This window comes from Sorex araneus, chromosome 4 (genome assembly GCF_027595985.1).
Source record: "Sorex araneus isolate mSorAra2 chromosome 4, mSorAra2.pri, whole genome shotgun sequence".
Taxonomy (NCBI): Eukaryota; Metazoa; Chordata; class Mammalia; order Eulipotyphla; family Soricidae; genus Sorex; species Sorex araneus.
Genome location: NC_073305.1, coordinates 194,562,278 through 194,585,076, shown reverse-complemented (window position 1 = coordinate 194,585,076; position 22,799 = coordinate 194,562,278). Strand labels below are relative to the sequence as shown.

The 22,799-nt window shown below is 57.3% G+C and overlaps 2 protein-coding genes across 5 annotated transcripts in view; one reads left to right on the top strand and one right to left on the bottom strand.

The window, feature by feature from the left end:
- The first annotated feature begins 7,605 nt into the window (after nt 1–7,605).
- LOC129404387 (putative olfactory receptor 1F12P) lies at nt 7,606–8,547 on the top strand. The gene has a single exon (XM_055136766.1). It carries the CDS (start codon nt 7,606–7,608, stop codon nt 8,545–8,547), a length of 942 nt encoding a protein of 313 aa, XP_054992741.1.
- A 4,720-nt stretch (nt 8,548–13,267) lies between these two features.
- Nucleotides 13,268–22,799, bottom strand: part of ZNF655 (zinc finger protein 655) — a 28,785-nt gene continuing 19,253 nt past the window's right edge. Inside the window, exons 1-7 of one of the 4 annotated variants that reach the window (XM_055136116.1) lie at nt 20,717–20,775; nt 18,929–19,085; nt 18,386–18,813; nt 17,369–17,576; nt 16,932–17,005; nt 15,905–16,031; nt 13,268–14,586 (exon numbers count right to left, since the gene is read on the bottom strand). In XM_055136116.1, the coding sequence (XP_054992091.1) occupies nt 13,748–14,586; nt 15,905–16,031; nt 16,932–17,005; nt 17,369–17,576; nt 18,386–18,772 (1,635 nt within the window). In that variant the 5' untranslated portion in view covers nt 18,773–18,813; nt 18,929–19,085; nt 20,717–20,775 and the 3' untranslated portion in view covers nt 13,268–13,747. Of the gene's footprint in view, nt 14,587–15,904; nt 16,032–16,931; nt 17,006–17,368; nt 17,577–18,385; nt 18,814–18,928; nt 19,086–20,716; nt 20,997–22,799 lie in introns of those variants that run through there. The other 3 variants (XM_055136115.1, XM_055136114.1, XM_012934672.2) reach the window with 3 other exon arrangements.

Below are 22,799 nucleotides of genomic sequence, written 5' to 3'. Positions count from 1 at the left end.
GGATGCCTGAGCAATGCCAGGAGTCATTCCTGAGTACAGAGCCAGGAGCAGCCCCTGAGCACCGCCAGGTGTGACCCAAAAAGAAAAGGAAAAAAGAGTGTGTTGAGAGGTCAGAGATACAGCACAGCAGGTAGGACATTTGCCTTATAAACAGCCAACCTCCAGCCAATCCCTGGCACCCCATATGGTCCCCCAAACCTGCCCCCCAAAGGTATTAATACCCTCTACATTATCTGCTATATTTTTTAACAAATACTTATATCCTCTGGGCTGGTCTTCAAGCCCCTGCTGTCTCACTATTCTCAGTGTCTCGTTGCTTCTTCCACTCTGGAGAAGCCCATGTTCTCTCTTGAACACACATTTCCTCTTTTTTCTCTCCCTTCACATAACCCTAAGAAAGTTTCCATCAAAACTATCTTACTACGGGGCCGGAGCAATAGCACAGCGGATAGGGCGTTTGCCTTGCACGCGGCCAACCCGGGTTCGATCCCCGGCATCCCATATGGTCCCCCAAGCACCGCCAGGAGTAATTCCTCAGTGCAAAGCCAGGAGTAACTCCTGAGCATTGCTGGGTGTGACCCAAAAAGAAAAAAAAAAAATCTTACTACACAAAAAAAGAAAAAAGATTCATTTTCCAAGTTAAGTTAAAAACAAAATATTGAATTTCCTCTTTAGTGAAGTAAAAATCACCTTTTTGGGTTTTTCTCTTTTTCATTATTGCTAACATTTTTAGTAAGTGATTTACTGATTTTTATGTGATATTATGACCTGCAAGTTTCTTTAACTATTTTTAGCAATGAACTCTTTTAGTAACTGGGATATAAATGTTTTTCAAAAGGCATTTTTCTTTCTTTTTAGGTTTGGAGCCACATCCAGTGGTGCTTAGGGGTGATGAGAATCTGTCTGCAGTACCTGTATCACAGAGCTGTCCCTATGCAAGAAGTTTTGATTTCATCTTTCAGAGGCCTTTCACAGATTCAGTGAAATATTAAATAAGAAAGTAAGAAAGGATGATATAAAAGGCCCATATCTTTTTCTTTTTAGAAAAGTTTTGTGTGTGTGTTTTTGTTTTTTGTTTGTTTGTTTTTGTGACACCCAGAAATGCTCAGGGGTTACTCCTGGCTCTGCACTCAGGAATTACTCCTGGCGGTGCTCTGGGGACATTATGGGATGATGGGAGTCAAGCCCGTGTCCACCGTATGCAAGACAAACGTCCTCCCAGCAGGAGTCCCCTAATTTTACCTAAGTTTATATTTTTAATCAGAATTATTAAGTGATGTGACACTTGCTTTTAAACATACAATTTATCATGTGAGACTAAAGATGCTCCAAGACTGGGCTTTGCACAGGGCCAACCTTTAATTTTTGTTTGTTTGTTTTTTGTTTTCTGCTTTGGGTCACACCCGGCAATGCTCAGGGGTTACTCCTGGCTCTGCACTCAGGAATTACCCCTGGCAGTGCTCAAGGGACTATATGGGATGCTGGGAATCAAACCCGGGGCGGCTACATGCAAGGCACACGCCCTACCCTCTGTGCTATCACTTCAACCCCGCAAACCTTGATTTAATCACTGGCACCTCATATGGCTCCCCAAGCCATGCTAGGAGTAAGCATTGAGCAGAGTGCCTGGAGTAAATCCTGAGAAACATCTGGTGTGGCCCAACCTCCCTCCTCCATCCCCCACTCACTACACACACACACACACACACACACACACACACACACACACACACACACACACACACAAACTTCTTGTTTTATAAAGTGACTATTTTTCTTTCCTTTTTTCTTTCTCTTTTTGAGTTTTGGGCCACTCACCAGAATGCTCAGAGGTTACTCCTGGCTCTGCACTTAGGAATGACTCCTGCCCACACTCAGAGGACCATATGGGATTCGGGGGATCAAACCCAGGTTGGCTCCCTGCCAGGCAAGCGCCCTACATGCTATCTCTCCAGTCCCACATGATGGCATATTAATCTGAACGACTCATCCAAATCAATTGTTCTTGATTTGGGAGCCACAGTTTCAATTTCTGGCCTGGAGCAGTCTCTGATCTGTGAGCAGTACCAGACGTGCCCCCAAGCACAGCGCTGGGAGTAGCCCCCAGAGCACTGCTGGGTGTGGCCCCCAAAGCCAAAATTCTGTAGCACTGTTGTCCCGTTGTTCATCAATTTGCTCAAGCGGGCACCAGTAAGTCTCCATTGTGAGACTTGTTATTACTGTTTTTGGCATATCGAATACATCACGGGTAGCTTGCCAGGCTCTACTGTGCAGGCGAGATACTCTCGGTAGCTTGCCAGGCTCTCTGAGAGGAATGGAGAAATTGAACCCAGGTGGGCCGTGTGCAAGGCAACCGCCCTACCCGCTATGTTATCGCTCCAGTCCGTATTTATATGTACATTTATATGTACATTTTTTATTTGCTAAATGTATTTATCAGCCTACAATTGAAAGGAATAGTTTCACTTTAAATACAAATCTTGTGTAAGAGCCTAGCGTGTTTCCCATATCTTGACTTTATTTTCCTTCTCACCAGCTTATCAATATTGATACTGTTAATTGATTTCCTTTCAAAGATTGAACCATGAGAATTCTCCCTGAGCCAACTCTCTCCATGCTTTCATTCAGTTTTCAGTTTTCCTGCATTGTCACCGCCCTTTGCTCTGTGCTAAAGGGCTGGAGTGATAGCTCAGGTAGGGCATTTGCCTTGCACTCGGCCCACCTGGGTTTGATTCTTCCGCCCCTCTCAGAGAGCCTGGCAAGCTACCAAGAGTATCCCACCTGCACGGCAGAGCCTGGCAAGCTACCCGTGGTGTATCCACTCTGCCAAAAACAGTAACAAGTCTCACAATGGAGAAGTTATTGGTGCCCGCTCAAGCAAATCGATGAACAACAGGACAACAGTACTGCAGTGATACCCACTTACCTAAGCAGGGTCCATGAGGGCTCAGTCATTTGGGAAAATCGAGCACCAGTACTTGAAAGCCCGCACAAGCACATTTCTCCCCCCGTTGGACTCGCCCCAGATAGGTCCAGTGGCAATTGCCAGTGAAAGAAATAGAAGTTCTACAGAGAACAAGGTCCACCCCTGCAGTGCCCACCCCCCCGAGGACCAGGAAGAGGGGTCTGACCTAAAGGAACAGGTGTCTGAATGCAGGTAAGTGTACGACGGCACTGAGGGTGCTCTGACCGTCGAGGATGGCTGGTTTCCGGACTGGCTGACCAAGCACATCCTTGGCCTGGGGAGAAGCTGCATCTCAGGGAAGTGCTCAGGCTGCCACCCTTCGTCCAACGCCTCTCCACAGCTCTGGAGCCTCCGTTCCAGCAAGGAAAAGGAAACTCCAGACTCAGGAGTCCCTGCTCATATTCAGTCAGTGGGCCTCCTTTTTTATATGCACAGATTTTCTCTTTTTAATTTTTTTTGTTTGGGGACCACACCCAGAGATATTCAGGGTTCAGGGGACCCTGTGGGATGCTGGGGATTGAACCTGGGTCAGCTGTGTGCAAGGCAAGCGCACTCTCTGCTATACTACCGCTCTGACCCCAGATGTTCTCTTTTAATACCTAAATTTCTTTTCTTTTTTTTGCTTTTTGGGTCACACCGGCAATGCACAGGGGTCACTCCTGGCTCTGCACTCAGGAATTACCCCTGGCGGTGCTCAGGGGACCATATGAGATGCTGGGAATTGAACCCGGGTCGGCCGAGTACAAGGCAAACGCCCTACCTGCTGCGCTATCACTCCAGCCTCTAATACCTGAATTTCAATGCAAATATGCAAATTGAGAAACCACTACCAAGGAAATAGCATAGGTAATAAGTAAATATGATTGACATTTGAGGTATACCAGGTTGATATCAGGTTAAGAAAGACTATTACAAGTGTCTCATTCAATCTCAGGACAGAAAGGAGAATTTTAAGAACATCTGACACTAGCCATGTAAAAGAACTAATGTCTCCCATCTTCCAGGCATATATTCTGGGAATATGGAATATGGGGAGGAAGAGGTTCCTGCTCTTGTAAACTCTTTTTTTGGGGGGGTCACACCCAGCGATGCTCAGGGGTTAAGTCCTGGCTCTGCACTCAGGAATTATTCTTGGCGGTGCTCAGGGGACCCTACAGGATGCTGGGCATTGAACCCAGGTCGGCCACGTGCAAGGCAAATGCCCTACCTGCTGTAGTATCACTCTGGCCCCAAACTCATTTTCTAGAGAAACAGAATAATAAAATAGGGTCAGGCTAGGGAAGGAGAGGGGAGAGATGGTGCTAAGGACAAAACCAAAAGGAATTCTGGGGTCATAGCACAGTGGAGATGGCCTTGCAGGTGGCTGACCCAGGTTCCGTCCCCGGCATCCCATATAGTCCCCTGAGCATTGCCAAGAGTGATTCCTGAGTGTAGAGTCAGGAGTAAGCCCTGAGCATCATTTGGGTGTGGCAAAAAAAAAAAAAGAAGAAGAAGTAGGTCTGAAGAGAGCTGGCTTTGCCCTACAGCCCTCTGTAACCAGAGCACAGAGTCAGGAGGAAGCCCTGAGCACCACCAGGTGGGCTTGAAAACAAAAATAAAAGCCGGGTGAGGGGAGGTAGAGACATGGCGGTGCTTCAGGTAAGTGCAGGGGGCTCCTAGAGGTGGCTTTTGAGCTCAGGAGAGAGAGTTGCCAGTAGGGGACACAGGCAGGAGCAGCAGCCCCAGTGGTGGCCAGGCTGGGCACACATTGCCATGGGGGTTTTAGGGGGTTCCAAGAGAGCAGGGAGCCCCGCCTTGATTTCTTCATGGTCCCTATGCAGCAACAAACATGAAGGGGCAGGAGGGAGCAGCCTCAACCCCACTTAAGAGAGGGGGAGTCTGGTGATTGGACCACAGCGGTGGCCGCACATTCGCACGTGCAGATGAGGCCACTCCCAGCTGGGTGAGGGCAGAAGGGAGGTGCTGGTCTCAGCACGCTACGGGGGAGCAGGACTCAGAGGAGGCCACCAGCCCTTTCCCCCAGGCCACTCCGAGAAGGCTTTTACACACTCAGGGGCCTGGGGGAGCGGAGTTGGGCATGAATTTCCAAGGAAACCCCAAAGCGGAGAGAAAGAGTGTTCTCCGCACTCCGCCAAGAGCTTCGGAACTCTTGGGGTTCCAAAGGCAGGAGAGTAGAGGAGAGTGGGGTTCAGGGGTGAAGGAGTGGTCTGAGGAGGAGTGGTCTGAGCCCCCCAAAGCACAACCCCAGGAGACGCCTGGACTGGGTAAGAAGCAAACACAGACAGCACAGCGGGGACCACGGCCACGCACTGGAAGGAGCAGGGTGAGCGGACACTTCTGCAGAGAGGGGTGCAGAGCCCAACCTTGGTCCAGGGTGAATTTTGGAAACTGAGACCATCTATAGGCTGAAGGAATGATCCAGAACGGGAAGGGTGGGGGAGGGAGCATGGGGGGAAGGATTGGTCTGTTTCAGATTAGACTCTCTCGGCCTTGGTCTTCTTTGCGGGAGGGGTGTCACCGTTGGCCTGTGCTCAAGGCTTACTCCTGGCTCTGCACTCAGGGATCACTCCTGGCAGGGCCAGTGGGACCCCCATGGGCCGTGTGCAAGGTAAGCGCGTTAACCCAGTGCTGTCTCTCAGTGCTATCCCCTTAATAGTTTTCTGATCTGGCTCTCATCTGACCCGGGAAACAGTTCTTTACTCAGGATAGACCAGCGGAAAACCTCCACACATTAAATATGTCCACTGACAGCTAGGAGAGAGCACGGCCTTTTTAGGGATCATGCATCCAGAATGCATTAGAATGTTCTAGAAAGTTCCTCCAGGACTCCATCTCAGTGAGAGCAAGTGGTGCTGGACATGGGTTCAATTCCTGGCACACGTGACACTGAGCAGCTTTGGATGCAGGCCTGGAGCCCCCTCCCACCCCTACCCACCCTCACTAACCCTTCAGGCCCTTGCTTTAAACCCAGGGCCTGGTTTCAGTCACCAGCAGGGGGCCTAGGCTCCCTGAGGAGCCCTTGGGAGGCCCAATAAATAACAAGTGAGTGAATAAATCAATCAACATCCAGTTTACCAGAAGGCCCTCTGTCCTCTTCGGCTTGTCCCTTACCCAAAAAGTCCAGCCTTTGTTTTGTTTTCTCTTTGCTTTTTGGGTCACACCCAGCAATGCACAGGGGTTACTCCTGGCTCTGCACTGAGGAATTACTCCTGGCAGTGCTCAGGGGACCATATGGGATGCTGGGAATCGAACCCCGGGTCGGCCACGTGCAAGGCAAATTGAGCCTGTCCTCTGCGCTCCACACTAAGAGCATCAGTCAAAGGCCCTGGCGCCACGGCTGAAGTGTCCTCCCTGACCCCACTCCTGCCTCTGCCCAGCCCCCCAAAGACCCCGCCCCCCACGACCCCCAGTTCCTCAAGCTCCATCTCCAGTGTAGCCAGCTCACCCAGCTCTGTCCTCCTTTCCTCCCTGCTGACACCTCGCTAACCCTGAGTGACGGGTGGCTGACGAGGCTACTGAACTCAGGAACTTCAATTGGTGGGGGCAGCCCGAGAGAGTCTAACAGGAAAGGAACTTGCCTTGCACATGGACAATCTGGGTTCGATCCCTGGCACTGGGGAGGGTCCCTTGGGGACCACCAAGAATGGTCCCTAATGGAAAGCCAGGAGTGAGCCCTGAACACTAGTGGTGTGACACAAACACAAAAGACAAAAAAAAAAAAATGTCTTGAGGCACACAGGGCTCCATGCCTTCCGACAGGCTCGGACCTGTAGGGTCCCACCGGGAGGGCTCACCGCGGCTTTGTTTTAGAAGCTTCTCAAAGTCACGCAGGTTTATAATGTGGAAGTTTCAGGTCACAGCTCCACAGTCCAGCCCTGCAGTGACACACCTTGATCACAGCCCCTTGCTCGCCCCCTCAGAGTGTCTTCCTGGCTGAGCTGTGCCAGCCAGCGGGTGCCTCTGCCTCAGCATGCCCTGACCTGCCCCACCACACAGCGCCCCAGGTTGGTGCTGAGGGCCAGGCAGAGCACCCTGGGGCACCTGCAGATGGGGAGACAAGGGAGCCAGCACAGCAGGGGAAGGAGATGTGGAAAAAGCGGGGCTGTGCACAGAAAACCCTCTCGTCCTACACATGCTTCCAAGAATGTGTTAGGAAGTTCTAGGAAGTCCTTCCAGGAATCTGTGTCAGTAAGAGCAAGAGGCAGCATTTCCACTGCTCTTCATTTGTGAGTGAGCCAGGCCTTTCTTGTGTCAGAAGAATGAGTGTCCATTGGAAATTGGGGGGGCTATGCACCTCTTCATCATTGCACTGCTGAGCGCAGGCCTTGAGTAAGGAGTCATCCTGGCAAGGGGACAGGTAGGATCTGTGAGTCACACGGGGCTGCATGTGGGTCGGGAAGTAACACCCAGCGTTGACAGTTCACTCACCTCCCCAAGACTCTCTGGGTGATGTTTTTCCAAAGATGACCCCCAGAGCCATCTTTGGGGTCTTGCTCCCAGGTGAATACAGAGACGAGGCCGTGTGTGTGTGTGTGTGTGTGTGTGTGGTGTGTGAGAGTTGGGTAAAGTTCAGGACAGGAAGTTCATGCCCCCTCCCCTGCCACGCCGTGGGTGTGGATCTCGCACAGGACCCACGGACCATGGAGCTGGGGAACCACAGCAGCGTCTCAGAGTTCATCCTCCTGGGTCTGTCCAGCCAGCCCGAGAGGCAGGAGCTGATCTTTGGGATCTTCCTAGCCATGTATCTTGTGGGGGCGGCAGGGAACCTGCTCATCATCCTGGCCATCGGCTCTGACGCCCACCTGCACACGCTTATGTACCTCTTCCTCAGCCAGCTCTCGCTGGTGGACTTCTGCTTCCTCTCGGCCACCGTGCCCAAGATGCTGGTCAACATCCACACACACACGCAGTCCATCTCCCGCAGCGGCTGCCTGAACCAGATGTACTTCTGCGTGCTGCTGGCCATCATGGACAACTTCCTCCTGACAGCCATGGCCTATGACCGCTACGTGGCCATTTGCCACCCGCTGCACTATGGCACCATGATGCGTGGCCGGGTGTGTGCCTTGCTGCTGGGCAGCTGCTGGCTGCTGGCCAACGCGCATTCCCTGCTGCACACACTGCTCATGGCCCGCCTGGACTTCTGCGCCAGCAACGTCATCCCCTACTTCTACTGCGACCTTGTGGCCCTGCTCCAGATCTCCTGCTCCGACACGCGGCTCAACCAGCTCATGATCCTGCTGGTGGGCGGCCTCATCGTGCTCCTCCCCTTCCTGGGCATCCTGGTCTCCTACATCCACATCGTGGCCGCCGTGCTCAAGGTCCCGTCCGCCCAGGGCAAGCGCAAGGCCTTCTCCACCTGCAGCTCCCACCTCACCGTCGTTGTCCTATTCTACAGCACCATCACAGGCGTCTACCTGAGCCCCTCGTCCTCCCACTCCGTGGACACAGACTCGCTGACCTCGGTGATGTACATGGTGGTCACCCCCATGCTGAACCCCTTCATCTACTGCCTGAGGAATAAGGACATGAAGGGGGCGCTGAAGAAACTGTTCAGCCTGAAAATGTTCTCTGGGCTGTGAGGCTGCGGGTCGGGGAGGCCTCCCCACTCACCCCCGCCCCACCTCTGTGCTGACCCGGAAGTGCTTCCAAGACCAAGTTCTACCTCCAGGGCACTCCATTTATCCTGGATGGTTGCCATGGCCAGGGGACCCCCAATTGCTCCAAAGCGCAGCAGTCATTTGCAAGAATGAGTTTTTTGTGTGTGTTTGGTTTGGGGATCACACCCAGTGATGCTCAGGGATTATTCCTGGCACTGTGCTCAGGGATCACTCCTGGCAGGGTTCAGGGAACCATATGGGCAGCAGGGATGAAACCCACATCAGCCACATGCAAGGCAAGAGCCCTCCCCAATGTACTATGGCTCCAACCCCTTTAAAAATGAACTTCTTGTCCCCAATAGATTGTCCTACATGCTGCCGGACACACAGGCGCAGATTTTCCCAGTGGATTTTCCAGTGAGGGCACAAAAGGGGGACTCAGGGGAGTTCTGAGCCTGGGGCTGAGAGCTAGTACCAAATGGATTCTGACCAGAACCCCAAGTTCCAGAGTCTTATCCCTTGGGCATCCCATTCCCAGCCACTCCCACTTCCTCAGCTGTCATCCACATTCTGCACTGAGCCTAGTGGCAGCGTTTCCTGGAGCATCTGGAGGGCGCTGGGGACTGGGGAGCTCCATCACTCCAGGGTCTGTGTGGGGCAGGTTCAGCTGCTGTGTCTTTGGGATCTGGACAAGAAGGGGGCCTCAGGTAAGTGAGTTTACAGCAAGGGAAGTTGAATGAGGTTTCCTATCCAGTGGGATCATAGCTTAGGCTGCCTGGGCTAAGGCAGGGTTGAAAGAACATTCCAGAGAAACTCAGTGGCAGTCAGAGCTGGGCCCTGCTATCACTGCCCATGGAAATTTGCTAATTCCCTGTTGGTGGACCTTCTCTGCTGCTCAGAACCTGCCTGTTCCTGTCCAGATCCTGCTTATATCTCAACGCAAGACCAGGCCCTGCCTCCAGGCTCCTGAGCTAAAGAAAGTATTTTCTCTCCTCTGGATCGCCATGCAATTTTAATTTTGTGACAGTCCTTAGAATGCTCTGCTTATGTGATCTGTGTTCACGCTGATTCTTTGTAAATTGCATACAAGCTCCTTTCTGTCTCAATAAACGCATCCTGAGAAGGATCTCGGAGGCCTGATGTCAATCAGTAACTCGTAGCCAGAAAGGAGGAGGAGGAGGAGGAGGAGGAGGAGGAGGAGCAGGAGGAGGAAGGAGAGAACACGGCAATGATGGACTCACTGGAGGAAGGATGCAACACTTTCCCATTGCTTCACACACACACCCTCCCAGCAGCTGCTACAGCATTCCCCAGTCCTCCAAGGATGGCTGACAAGCTAGTGGTCTGCCTAGGAGTCACCCAGTCCTGACAGGGTGACATGGATGCGAAGCCCCCTCTTCCCAGCGTGGCCCTGATGGACCCTCTCCTTGGGTGGGGGCTGGGGCTCCCTGCAGGCTCCCTCTCTATCAAGCCAAGCCCTCAGGGAGCTCAGAGCAGGTCCAGGGCTGGCACTGCTCCAAACCAGGGAGCCCAACAATGGGGGCTCTTCTGGGGGACGAGAGGATTTGGAGGCCATGTCCAGCTCTTCAGGAGGCTATTCCCAGCTCTGGGCTCAGGGGTTTCTCCTGATGGTGCTTGGGGGACCATGCAGGACAGAGCATCAAACCAGGGCCAGCTGCATTCGAGGCAGTGCCACGCCCCCTGTGCTCTCTCCAGAATCAACTATGGGGTTAGGAGTTAATTCAGACCCTTCCAGAGCGGAGGTCTGGAACCTCCGTGCCTGGATCCCACATGCCTGGATCCCGCGTGCCCGGATAAAACATGCCTGAATTCCACATGCTTGAATCCCATGTGCCTGGATTCCCATGCCCAGATAAAACATGCCTGGATACCACATGCCTGAATTCCGTGTGCCTGGATCCTACATGTCTGGATCCGTGTGCCTGAATCTGTGTGCCTGGATCCCACAGGCCTGGATCCCATGGGCCTGGATCTCATGGGCCTGGATCCCACATACCTGGATCCCATATGCCTGGATCCCACATGCCTGAATCCCATGTGCCTGGATCCCACATGCCTGAATCCCATGTGCCTGGACTCTGCATGCCCAGATCCTGTGTGCCTGGATCCCACATGCATGAATCCCATGTGCCTGGATCCCAAATGCCTAGATACCATATGCCTGGATCCCACATGCCTGGATCCCACGTGCCTGGATCCCACATGTCTGGATCCCACGTGCCTGGATCCCACATGCTTGGATTCCTTGTGCCTGGATCCCACATGCCTGGATTCCTTGTGCCTGGATCCCACATGCCTGAATCCCATGTGCCTGGGATCCGTATGCCTAGATCCTGTGTGCCTAGATCCCATGTGCCTGACTTCCTGGGTACCCTGGGGTTTGGGTGGGTTGCAACTGTGCGCTGAGGGAACTCTTGCAAGCTGGGAGCCAAGTGAACTAAATCTCTTTGTGATTGTTTCTACTGAGCAAAGCGCTGCTTCTCCCCAGGCACAGCCTAAGACATCAGAAGTAGGAGACAGGTTAGGTCACTGCAGGGGTGTGGGGAGACACAGGAGCGGGGTTTGGGGGAGATGAGCCCAGGGGGAGAGACAAGTGGTGAGGAGACATACGGACAGGGCACTTGGGACAGCACTCCAGCCTGGAGGCTCCTGAGGGGCTGGGAGGGAAGGAACATCATGTGGGACTGGCAGAGCTAGATGGGGGTCACTGGGAGGGCCCCAGGCTTCTGGGCCTCAGACAGGTGTGGCTGGAGAAAGCAGGACCTGTTTGGTAAGGGTGGGGTCTCCCTCTGCTTGTCAGACAGTGAGCTCAGGAAAGAGGCTCGCCCTCCTGAGCCCCATCCCCTCAGGATGCGCCCGGCACCCGAAGTCCAGTGAGAAGCTGTAATGGTGACAGAACATCAGTGCCACAGCAGGACCCTCAGTGAAGCCCTCCAGGCCCTCCTCCGCCCCCCAAGGAACAGCTCCCTGGTTCCCCTCTTCTGGCTTCTTGCATGCTTGTGGCCCTGGGTTCACTTCCCGGTGCTGGTTCTAAGCTCTGGGAGTGTTGGGGGAACAACATGGTCTTGAAAGGAAACGCTCACTAGGAGTCAAGGAACGGTCCCCTCCCTCAGGAAGATGGCACCGTAGGGGGCCACTGAGCTCTGGTACTGGGTGCAGCAGCAGGCAGGCCTCCTGGACTACCGCTCCAGGCCTGGTTTGTTCTGAGTCCTCCTAGGGGGTCGGAGAGCACACGCACAGGTTGGAAGGCACTTGGCATGCACGAGACCGTCTGGCAGAGCCGGCACCTCGACCATATCCGAAACATGGGGCTGAGCACAGGTTCCACACGCAGGCGCCTGACATTCCCGCCCTGGCTCCCGCCCCGGCACCCCTCCCGGCACCCCCCTGCCCCACAGCTCCACGAGCAGCCCCTGGGCACCCTTCCAGGAAACAGATTCCCCAATCCAAGTTCTGCCAGGTGTGACCTCTACACAAAACCAAAAAAGCATCTCACAGATGTCTCAAAACATTCCTGTGGAGATTACAGGGAAGGGAATGATAGAGCTGAAACAAGATTGGTGGTGAGTTTGGAACAGTTTGAGTTAGACAACAAATACCAGCCACCTGAAATTTCCTATAGCAAAGAAAACCCTTGCCAGGCTTGGAGAGCATTCAACACAGGGCCTCACACAAGGCAAGGTTTGCAGCAGGAGGACCGGGTGTAATCCTCAGCACCACCCACTCCCCTGAGCACTGCCAGTATGGCCCCCAAACAAAGCAAACGCTAAAGAAAAAGATACAGGAAATAGAAGCTGAAGAGACAGTGCAGCTGCTAACACACTTGCCATGCACGTGGATGACCCGCATTCAGTCCGAGCCCCACCAGGAGCACCCCTGAGCTTAGGTGTAAGCCCAAGCACAGCCAGGTGTGGCCTTAAAAGACCTCAAAAAACAGGAACACAGGAAATAAAATACTTGGCATTTGGGGGCTGGAGCAATAGCACATCGGGTAGGGCGTTTGCCTTGCAACCGGCCAACCCGGTTCGATTCCCAGCATCCCATACAGTCCCCTGAGCACCGCCAAGAGTAATTCCTGAGCACAGAGCCAGGAGTAACCCCTGTGCATCGCCAGTGTGACCCAAAAACAAACAAAAAACAAAACTTGGCATTTGGAGATCAAAACGCAGTCACAGGGCTGGAGGGGCAGAGCTGGGGGGAAATCGGGGAAAAACGCTGGCTCGGCACATGGCCGACCCAGGTTCCAGCCTCCCATATCATCCCAGGAGCCCACCAGGAGTAATTCCTGAGCGCAGAGCCAGGAGTAACCCGAGCACTGCCGAGCAGCCCCCAAACCAAAAAAGCAGGAAACTATCGCTCCATGCAAACAACTCAGGCTTGAGTTCTTCTCACTGTCTGAATCATCTGGCTCTGGGGGTTCCCACTGCATCGGGCCAGGCCAGCGGGCGGGCGCTGTGCTCAGACCGCCCAGGGAGAAGCAGCAGGTGGCCGGGCTCCAGGCGGGGCTCAGATCCTGGTCTGAAAGCTCCTGCTTGGGGGGTCCTGAAGCCCAAACTCATCCCTTAAAGCACTCGAGGGATGGGGCGTCCTGTGCGTGTGGGGGGCGGTGGGCCCAGTGACTGACTACCGCACTGATGGACAGACGGCGGGAGGGCCCGTGGGATCAGCAATGTCCACAGACTGTGCGTTTGCCAAAATACTCTCGTGTTTATTCCGTGGTCAATAGCAAAATATTAATTTCCAAACAGATGTGAAGATGCTTGTCACTGTACAAACCAACCTGGGGCAGACCAGCTGGTGGAGGACGGGGGGTGAGAGCAAGTGAGGGGGTTTCCAGGGTCAGGAGCCCCACTGGGAAGTGAGGCCGGGGGCCACGCCCAAGCACCACCTCCCACGCAGCTCTGGGACCCCCAAAGACTCCTGACGCTCGGGGGTCCGCGTGTTCATGTGACCTCACATGCTTGGGAACATGAGGTCACACCCCCCAGCCCCCGAGGTCTCCTGCCAGGCGCACGGCCGGGGTCAATAAATACTAGCTAAGCTGGAAGGGGGACACGGGCTGTGGATCGGGAAGACCCCGCCCATCGGCCACCGCCGAAATGCGCAGCCGTTCTCCGGAAGCAGGTGGGTCCGGGGCACACTGCCAGGGGCGTGGCCACGCTCAGGAGCCCGCGGGGCCCGGGGCATCGGCGCGGTGCTGGGTCTTCTGGTGCCGGTTGAGGATGGAGCGCTGGTTGAAGCTGCGGCCGCAGGCGGGGCAGCGGTAGGGCTTCTCGCCCGTGTGGATGCGCTGGTGCCGCACCAGCCGCTCGCCCTTGCTGAAGCGCTTCCCGCACACCTGGCAGCCATAGGGCTTCTCGCCCGTGTGCGCGCGCCGGTGCACAGCCAGGTTGGCGTTGCGGCTGAAGCTCTTGCCGCACTCGCAGGCGTAGGGCTTCTCGCCAGTGTGCGTGCGCAGGTGCACCTGCAGGTGCTGGCGCCGGCTGAAGCTCTTCCAGCAGTCCCCGCACTGGTAGGGCTTCTCGCCCGTGTGGCTGCGCCGGTGCACCTCCAGGTGGTGCCGTTGGCTGAAGCTCTTCCAGCACTCGCCACACACGTAGGGCCGCTTGCCCAGGTGTGTGCGCTGGTGCTTCATCAGGTACTCCCGCAGCGTGAAGCCCTTCCCGCACTCCACGCAGCCGAACGACTTCTCCTCCTCGTGGGTGCGCTGGTGCCGGACCAGGTTGGAGCTGCGGCTGAAGCCCTTGCCGCACTCGGGGCACTGGAAGGGCTTCCAGAAGGGGCCGGGGGGCTCCAGGCCGCCAGGCAGGGGCAGGCCCTGCGGGGCTGGGGGTGGCGCCGGCACGAGTCCCACGGGGCCTCCGGGGCCCTGCTCGCAGCTACTCCCCAGCCCTGGGCCCGCGAGCATGGGTTCCCCGAAGCGCTCAGCCGCCAGGCGAGCCAGCGCCCCCTTGAGGTCGGCCTGCTCGGGCTTGGCCTCCTTCTCCTTGCTCCCGAGGCCTGTGGGCAGGGGAGAGACACTGGTGAGTGTCAGAAGACCCTGTCCGACCTGGGCCTCTGAGGGCCCTGCCGCCTTCAATGACCCCCCCTACTCCTTGTCCCCCCCAGCAGGCCCATGCGGGGTTTTGGGCTGGTCACGCGGATGCACCAGGACGCAGCTCTCCTGGCACCCGGAGGTCAGGAATATGCTCTCCGAAGGTCCTGCCCTCCGACCAGAGAGCCTGTCCTCCAGCACGGCCACCACCGGGCGGCCCCAGCAAGGACAGAGTGCCCGCCCCCACCTTGCGCTTGGCCCCCAGGGCCGGCTGTCACTCCAATCATCAGGCTGAGGGCTCTCACCTCGGCCACCGTGCCCCTTCTCAGGGCGGCCGCCCACTAGATGCACTCACCTCACTGTGCCAGTCTGGGCAAGATCCTTCCTCAAAGACACACACCCAGATGTCCCGCCCCGGGTCCCCTGGACATGGCATGCGACGCACCCAGCTGACCCTGCACCAGCTCGATGGACAGGTACAGACACTGAGGCGCCTGCCCTAAGCATCAGCCCAGCCCATTGATGGGGACACGCCTGCTGGTCACCCCAGCGCTCGCTGCTTGGGCGAACCCTTCCCTCAACTGGCTTCTCCGGGGAGCCCACACAGGGCCCCACATCTCCTGACTACTCGGCGCAGCTGCCGGGACCCCAACGCTCACGCACACCCCGGTGCCAGCCCTCTCTCCTCCCTAAATAATCAGAGCACTGTTCATGAGGACAGAGGGAGCAGGGAGCGAGGGGCGAGTGGAGGGCACACATGCTCCAGGTGTCCTTCCCTGAGGACACCTGCAGCAGGAAGGGGCAGGAGTCCACGTCCTTGGAAACGGCACCACCTGGGCCAGGTACCTTCCGCAGTGAACAAAACACACCGTGGAAGAGGGTCAGCCCCACTAGGCCTCAGGGCAGCACTTGCCAAGGTCCCTGCGGGCGCCCCCTGCTGGCCTCCCGCAGCACTTCCCTCCTCCACCCTCCCCCTGCCTTTCTCTGCCGGCTGCAGGCAACTCATCCCAGATCTCCCTCCATTTCCAGAATCTTCTGTGCACCCTTATACCCACTCTGCCCACAAACAGCCCACTCCCACGGCTCCCAGGGGGTAGTGCTGTCCCTCCCCAACCCACGTGGCGCTCTTGGGGGCACTCAATGAAGGTCCGCTGAGGAGGCAGAGCCGAGAGGGGAGGCAGTGGGCATTGCAGCCCTTGGTGCCACCAACCGCAGACGCCTGGTCAGGACCCTGAAGGATCGCCTCGCCTGTCCCAGCCAGAATGTGCCTGCCCCCCACCTCACCTGGAGAGGCCACCCCACAGTCCTGGGGCTCCACATACTCCCCGAAGCAGTCAATCTGCGCAGGGGTCATGTGCCTCCACTCCTCCTCGGGGAAGGCTAACGCCATGTCCTTAAATGGTGCCAGCACCTGCACGACAGGAGGGTGGCAGGTGAAGACAAGGCACCGGGCCGGAGGGCAAAGGTTGGAGGAGGCACCCACCCCGGCACCCAGTTCCCAGGGTTTGCTCCCCCACGCCCAACAGCACCTGGAGCTGCTGTCTACTCCTCACCCCAGAACCCAGAGGTCACCCTCGGGGCAAGCCTCAGAACAAGACAGGTTAGAGTTTCTGCTGGTGCCCAGAGAGGGGGCTCGGGCTAGCATGCAGCCCTGCAGCCATCCCCGAATCTCCCTCCCGAGCAGGGGGAGGGATGCAGGCATCCGGCCTGGGCCTAGCACCGGCCAGGCGAGATCTGCCAGGGGCATCACGGTGCACTCCCGGCACCTGGAAAGGCAGAGCCCCTGCCCGCGCAAGGGTGAGTGAAGATGGCTGACAAAGCACTAGGCTTCCCGTGCAGCCCCAACTCTGCTCTGGAGGGAGCACCCAGGTGGATCAGCCACAGCCAAACCTGCAGAAGGGGCCTTGGTGGCTAACCAGAGCATGGCTCTCCTGGCCAGCCAGCAAGGAGAGATAGCACCCCCCAGGGGTTCTAACCCGATACCCCGCTCCTGACAAAAGCAATGTCCAGTTCACAGAAAAACTACCCCACAGTAACACAGGGACTGGAGAGAGGGGACAGGGACTCAGGCACTTGCTATACACAGCAATGACCCCAGCACCAAATATGGCCCCCCAAGCCCTGCCAGGAGTGACCCCCAAGCATCACCAAGTGTGGTCCCAAAAGAAGAACAGAAAAGAAACTAAGCGAGGGATATGACATGCGCCCCAGCCCACAGACGAAGGAAGCGCCGGGAGGGATGAGCCCGGGGCCAGTCCAGCAAGTCTCCAAGGCTAGGGGGTAGCCCGAGAAAGGGCTGGGCGCAGCTCACCTGGGACCCCGTTGCCAGAAAGCCAGCTGCCATCTCCTGGTCCCTGGCGCTCACAGTCGGGAGAACAGGCACAGCTGGGCAGGAGGAAAGCATGAGAAGGGTCAGAGTTAGAGACTGGGAGGAGGTCTGGGGGTCCTTTCCCTACAGTCAGCCGGGGCAACGACCCCAACCCCCTATGTCCTGTCCCTACAAGGCACCATGTCTTCCTCACAGTCAAGGACACCCCCTGGAACAGTTATGTGAGTCATGTGACGACCATGCTCCTGACAAAAGCTCCCAGCCAGATGGTCTGTGGCCACTGGCGACATCCAGACACAGCCCCTACACACACAAGTGCTGGCAGGAGCGAGGATGTGACGTGACAAGAGAGTGACGGGCACCACAGGAGTCAGTCATCAGTGCCCAGCTCCCGGAATGCGCCCCCCCACTGGGCTTACCCTGCTCCTGGAAGGGCTGCGTCCCACTCCCAGGGTCTGGGGGCAGCTGCTCAGGGCCGCCCTGCTCCAGGGCTGGAACGCCTTCGCCCTGCGGCATCCCCCACTCAGGCTTCACCTCCACCGGGCCCAGGGGCACGGCGGGCTCCCAGGGGTCTCTGCACAGCGCCGCCGCCTCTGGCTGTCCCTGCACCTGTGGACAGGCTGATGCCTATGAGGGAAGGGAAGAAACCCTGCACCAAGCTGGGGGAGGGGAAGAGGCAGTCGCGCCCCCTTCTCTGCCTCTCCCAACACCCTCCGGCAGCATGACACGACCCGACCCAATGGCCTGACAGGGGCTGAGGAAGAGTCACCAGGCCCGGTCTCTCTGCAAGGCACCAGTGGGAGGAAAAATGCCATAAGGTCAAGATCTGAATAAAACCCACCACGGAGCTCCAGGCCGTTAGGGGGGTGCAGGGTGGGGGGAACCGCACCCAGGGTCTCAGCCTCGGACCCTGTCATCCCCCCAGCCAGAAAGTGGGTGCCACCAGCGTGTACCCCAGGCAGCTGAGGGGGGATTCTGTGGCATCACCTGAAAGTCCCTCGACAGCTGCACCGCACCCCTGGGCGATGTCCTGCACCATGGAGGTGGCAGTGCCACATGCCACTGTCCGTGAGGTGTGGTCCCCATGCGGGGTCACAAGCCCCTAGGGCCTCTGGTGGGCCTGAGGCTCTGCTACCATGGATGGTGATGCCAGGTCTCGCTGCCCACCACCCACCGCTGCCGGGATTCTTCTAATCTTGACTCATTTTTGCTCCAACTGGAAATGGTTTACGAGGCTACGGAAACTCTGAGGGCTCCACTTCTCACCACCTCGCAAAACCCCCCACTAGAGCCTCCGCCCACCCCAGGTCCTCAACTCCGGCCCATTTGTCACCCGCCTGGGAACTGCATCCCCCGGTCATCATAGTGCCTATGCTCGGGCCACACGCATGCCTGCACCCCCAAGGGCTGGCCCCGGATGGCCCCTTCTCACCCACCGCCTTGGCCTCCAGCGCCCGCTCCGTGAAGTCCTCCACCATGGCCACCAGCGCCCGGCCGCTCTCCAGGCCGTGCTCCCGCACCCAGGCATAGAACTCCCGCGGCAGGATGCTCAGGAACTGCTCCAGGACCAGCAGCTCCAGGATCTGCTCCTTGGTGTGGATCTCGGGCCGCAGCCACTGGCGACACAGCTCCTGCAGCTCCCGCAGCGCCTCCTGCGGCCCCGCCGCCTCCTGGTAGCGGAACTGGCGGAAGCGCAGCCGGAAGGTCTCAGGGTTCGGCTCCTCCCGCGCCCGGCCCCACGGCAGCTCCTTCTCCAGCTTGACCACAGGGATGCCCACATGCTGCTGAGGTCCTTCCGCCATCCCTGGCCGCTCTTTGAGCATCTTCACGCCCCCTGCAGAGATTGAGGGTCTTGGGGCCGACCCTGGGGACAGAGGAGATGCGGGCAGGGTCAGTGACTGCCAGTTCTGGCCACTAGAGAACAGAGTGCTGCTACGTGAGCCCCTTCCAGAGGGAGGAACACACAGCCACTCACCCACCTACTCTGATCTGTACCTTCTCCGACACCCAGGAAAGCACCAGAACATAAGCTAGGATGCACTTGCTGGCCGTGGAGGACAGCACACGGGAATTAGAAAGACGCCACCGACTTTGTTTCTCCTCCTCAAAGAGCAGAGGATTTCATGAAGGAGACAACTATGTGGTTGAAAAAGACAGACGAGGATTAGAATCAGACCAGTCACCAGGACTGACTTGCCATTCTAAAGCAAAAACACTGGCCACACCGTGGGCCAAGACCTGAGAAATGAGTCCCACAGCAGCAGACCAGGGGCCTCGGAGATGCCAGGTGCAGCCGAGAGAAAACAGTCCAGCGGAGAGGCTATTTGCCTTGCACGAAGGCGAGTCGGGTTCAACCCCCGGCATCCCAGATGGTCGCCTGAGCCCCACGAAGACTGATTCCTGAGTGCCAAGGCAGGTGGAACCCCTGAGCATCACCAGGTGTGATTTCAAACAAACAACAAACAAAAAAACACAACCCAGAGGGAAGAACAGACACATTGCAAATGGGAACAGATCCTCAAAAGCAGGGCCAAATCACTGGGAGGTTTTTCTGAAGCTCGCTCTGGAGGCCCACAGGAAGTTCTCACTCCAGTCACCTTCTGGGCAAAAGCTCTCAGGCCAGAAATGCTGCTGCAAACATTCCCAACTACTGGAGCGCAAAGGGGCTTCCGCAGAGGGAGGAAGGCAAGAAGCGGGCTCTCCAGGGCTGGGCCTCTGGAAGAAACAGACTTGACTCTCAATTATTTGAGGGGGACACGACAGATTTTACAGAGGAAATCTGGAGGTCAGAGATATAGAACAGTGTGTAAGGTGCTCAACTTGCAAGCGGGGAACCCAAGTTCAATCCCCATCTAGCTCTAAATTGCCAGAAATGGTCCCTGAGCGCAGAAGCGTGGGGTAAGCCCTGAGCACTGCCAGGTGCGGGTCCCCTTTCCCAAACAAAAAACGGGAGTAATCTGGAGAGCTGTAGAGATAGTACAGCAGGTAAAGCATGCAGCTTATATGCAGCCGACCCTGGTTCGATCCCGGGCACTGCATATGGTCCCCCAAGCACCACCAGGAGTAATCCCTGAGAGCAGAGCCAGAGTAAGCCCTGCACACCACAAGATGTGGCCCCCACACAAAAATAAATCTAACAGTACTAGGCCAGAGAGAGTACAGTGGGGAAGGTGCTTGCAAGCATACAGCCAATCCTGGCTCAATCCTTGGCACTGCATAGAGCCCTGAGCACCTCCGAGTGTGGCACCAATATCAGAACCCAAACCATAAATAAATCAAGCAACACTCCTGGGCCGCAGAGACAGGACAGCAGGGAAGGCGTCTGCTCGCTCTCAGCCGCCAGCCAAGGAGGCTCGGATAGCCAGGGGAAGCCAAACCGTCCCTCCCGCCAGAGAGTTTCACGCAGGTACCGGCACTCCCGAGAGAGGCATTGAGGGCCCGGGAGGCCCTGGGGGCTCGGGGCTCGGCTTCCGGGGTGCCGGGGCCTCCCTGAACGGAGCCGAGAACGCGGCACATCTCGCCCGGCCCCGCTCACGCCCAGCTAGCCTGCAGCCTCCTCACGGCGCTTCCCGCAACGGCCCGGCCCTGCGCCCCCGCCAGGCGTCTCCGCTGCGGCTCAGGGACGGTCCCCAGCGCGACCCCCGGGGGCGGCCCGGGACGCTGCGGGCAGACGCGCCGCTCACAGCGCCAGTCCCGCCGAGGCCCTCGGGGCCCTTCCGCCCCCCGCCGCCCCCCGCCGCCCCCCGTCGCCCAGATCCCGCGCTCACCCGCGATCGGCTCGGCAGCCTACGGCTCACTCGCGGCCTCCGGCCGACCGGAAGTGCGCTCGGCCCCTGTCAAGACAGGTGCGCCCCGTAAAGCGCCACTTCCGCCTTCTCTCTAGGACTCTCGGAGGTCGCTGCGTCTCTATGGTCGCTGCCAGGCGGGAGCGCGAGCGGGAGGGCAAGGGGCTTTTCCCACCGCCCCATTTCGGTTGCTCTCGCCGAGGGTCTCCTCCAAGTGGCCGGCCCCGCTGGCGCGCCGCGCCCGCTTTCCCAGGCACCCCACCGGAGACGACACCGCGTCCCCCTCTACTCCAATCGGTCACCCCGAGTTTATTCCACGCCCCTTCCCCAGCTTTGCGCGGGCGGAGGGGCTATCACCGACCCAACTGGACTGGGGTGCGGAGAGTCTCGAAGGCTTCCGGGAGGAACTAGCACCTGAGCTGAGACTGGGAGGTGCGACCCAGGGGACGAGTGTCCCCAGCAGAGGGAGCTCGGCAGGCAGCACCCTCGGCTCCTTGGGAATGGGAAGCCCGAAGAATTCGGCGCCTGAAAACTGCTGCGCCCTGTATCAGTCAGTAGGTTATCCCGGGACTCCCCGCCGGGTTTGATCCCCGCCGCAGTGTGGGCCCCCAGCACCGCGAGCAGCTACCTGGAATTAGCTCCCAGCACCACTGGATAGAGCACTGTCCCTCCCCCTCCCAGCCCCGAAAAATTAAAGTAGAAATCAGACAGTTGCTCCCCATTCTGCAAGTGTGATCAGGGCGGGCAAGGTGCATTTTGGAGGCACACGGGCTCTCCGAAAGGATTGGGTGCTGGTGTGCTGCTTTCCTGGGTGCACTCTCACTAGCTTAGGCGTCCAGACCTAATTGCTCAGTCTTGAGGAAGCTTCTCAACTACATCCAGCCCTTGTTTCACGCCCGACCCTCACCAGGACATACTTAAGGAAAACTTCCCCAGGTCGCAGAGTTAGTGCAGCAGTTACCACTTACCTTGCACGCTGACAACCCAGGTTCGATCCCTGGCACTACATGAGGTCCCCTGAGTACCGCCAGGAGTGATCCCTGAGTGCAGAGACCCAAGCACCGCTGGGTGTGGGCCAAAAATTAAAAAAAAAAAAAAAAAGGAAGAAAAGCTTCCTGTATTGACTCATACTTTCCTCCCGGTACCTCACTTTCACTCTTCAAATTTAAACACCTTCCCTCTGGCATGGTTTCCCAGACTGTTTCACAAAAATCCATTTTAAGTGATCGTTCTTTATAATATTCCTCCGTCCCCTCCCCTGCATGGGCTGGACTTTTGAGGTATGGATTAACAAGACAGTTGTCCTTGCACTCAGGGAGGGATCACTCCTGAATGGGGTGGGGAGACCATCTGGGGTGCCAGGGATTGAACCTGAGTTGCCCGCGTTCAGGCCAGCGCCTTTCCCGAACTCTTAATGTGTTTGGGGGCATTCTCCCAGCAGTGCTGGGAATCACGTGGTGCTTGAGAGGAAACCCGGGTCTCAGTACGCAAGTCCGTGCTCAGCCCTCTGGATTATCTTCCCGCCCCCTAGCTTCTAGGGTGTGGACCAGCCCCGGGTAGGCCTGACTCACCCCACCCCTCCCCCACCCGCCTCCCCTCGGCAGTTCACACCCTTCCTACAAGACACTTCCTTGCCTGGCCCCCCATTGCCAGATCAGAGCCGGACCCTATCCTGGCGTCCCCTTGAATCTCGCGTTCATTTAGCTTTCGTCTTCCTCAGATGAAGGTACACCGCCCAATGCTCTGCCGTCGCGATGCTTCCGGGACAGGGCCCCGAAGGAAGACAGGACGGGCTCCCCATCCTGGGGGTCAAGATGGTGGGTTTTATGGGGGTGGCGCCCCCAGCTACAGCAGAGGCGTTCCGTGCCCTGTCTTTCGTCTGCACCCCCTGGATGAACCACACCGGTGTTCCCCTGCTCTGTGAAGTCCTTTAGGGAGAAAAGTCCCGCCCCTCCCGCACCCGTGCACATTTCCCAGGAAGACCCCCTGAGATTGGCTGAGCTGGAGTCACATGCCTACTCCACACTGGTCCAGAAAGGTGAGTGGGCGGGGCCAGGCCGGCAGG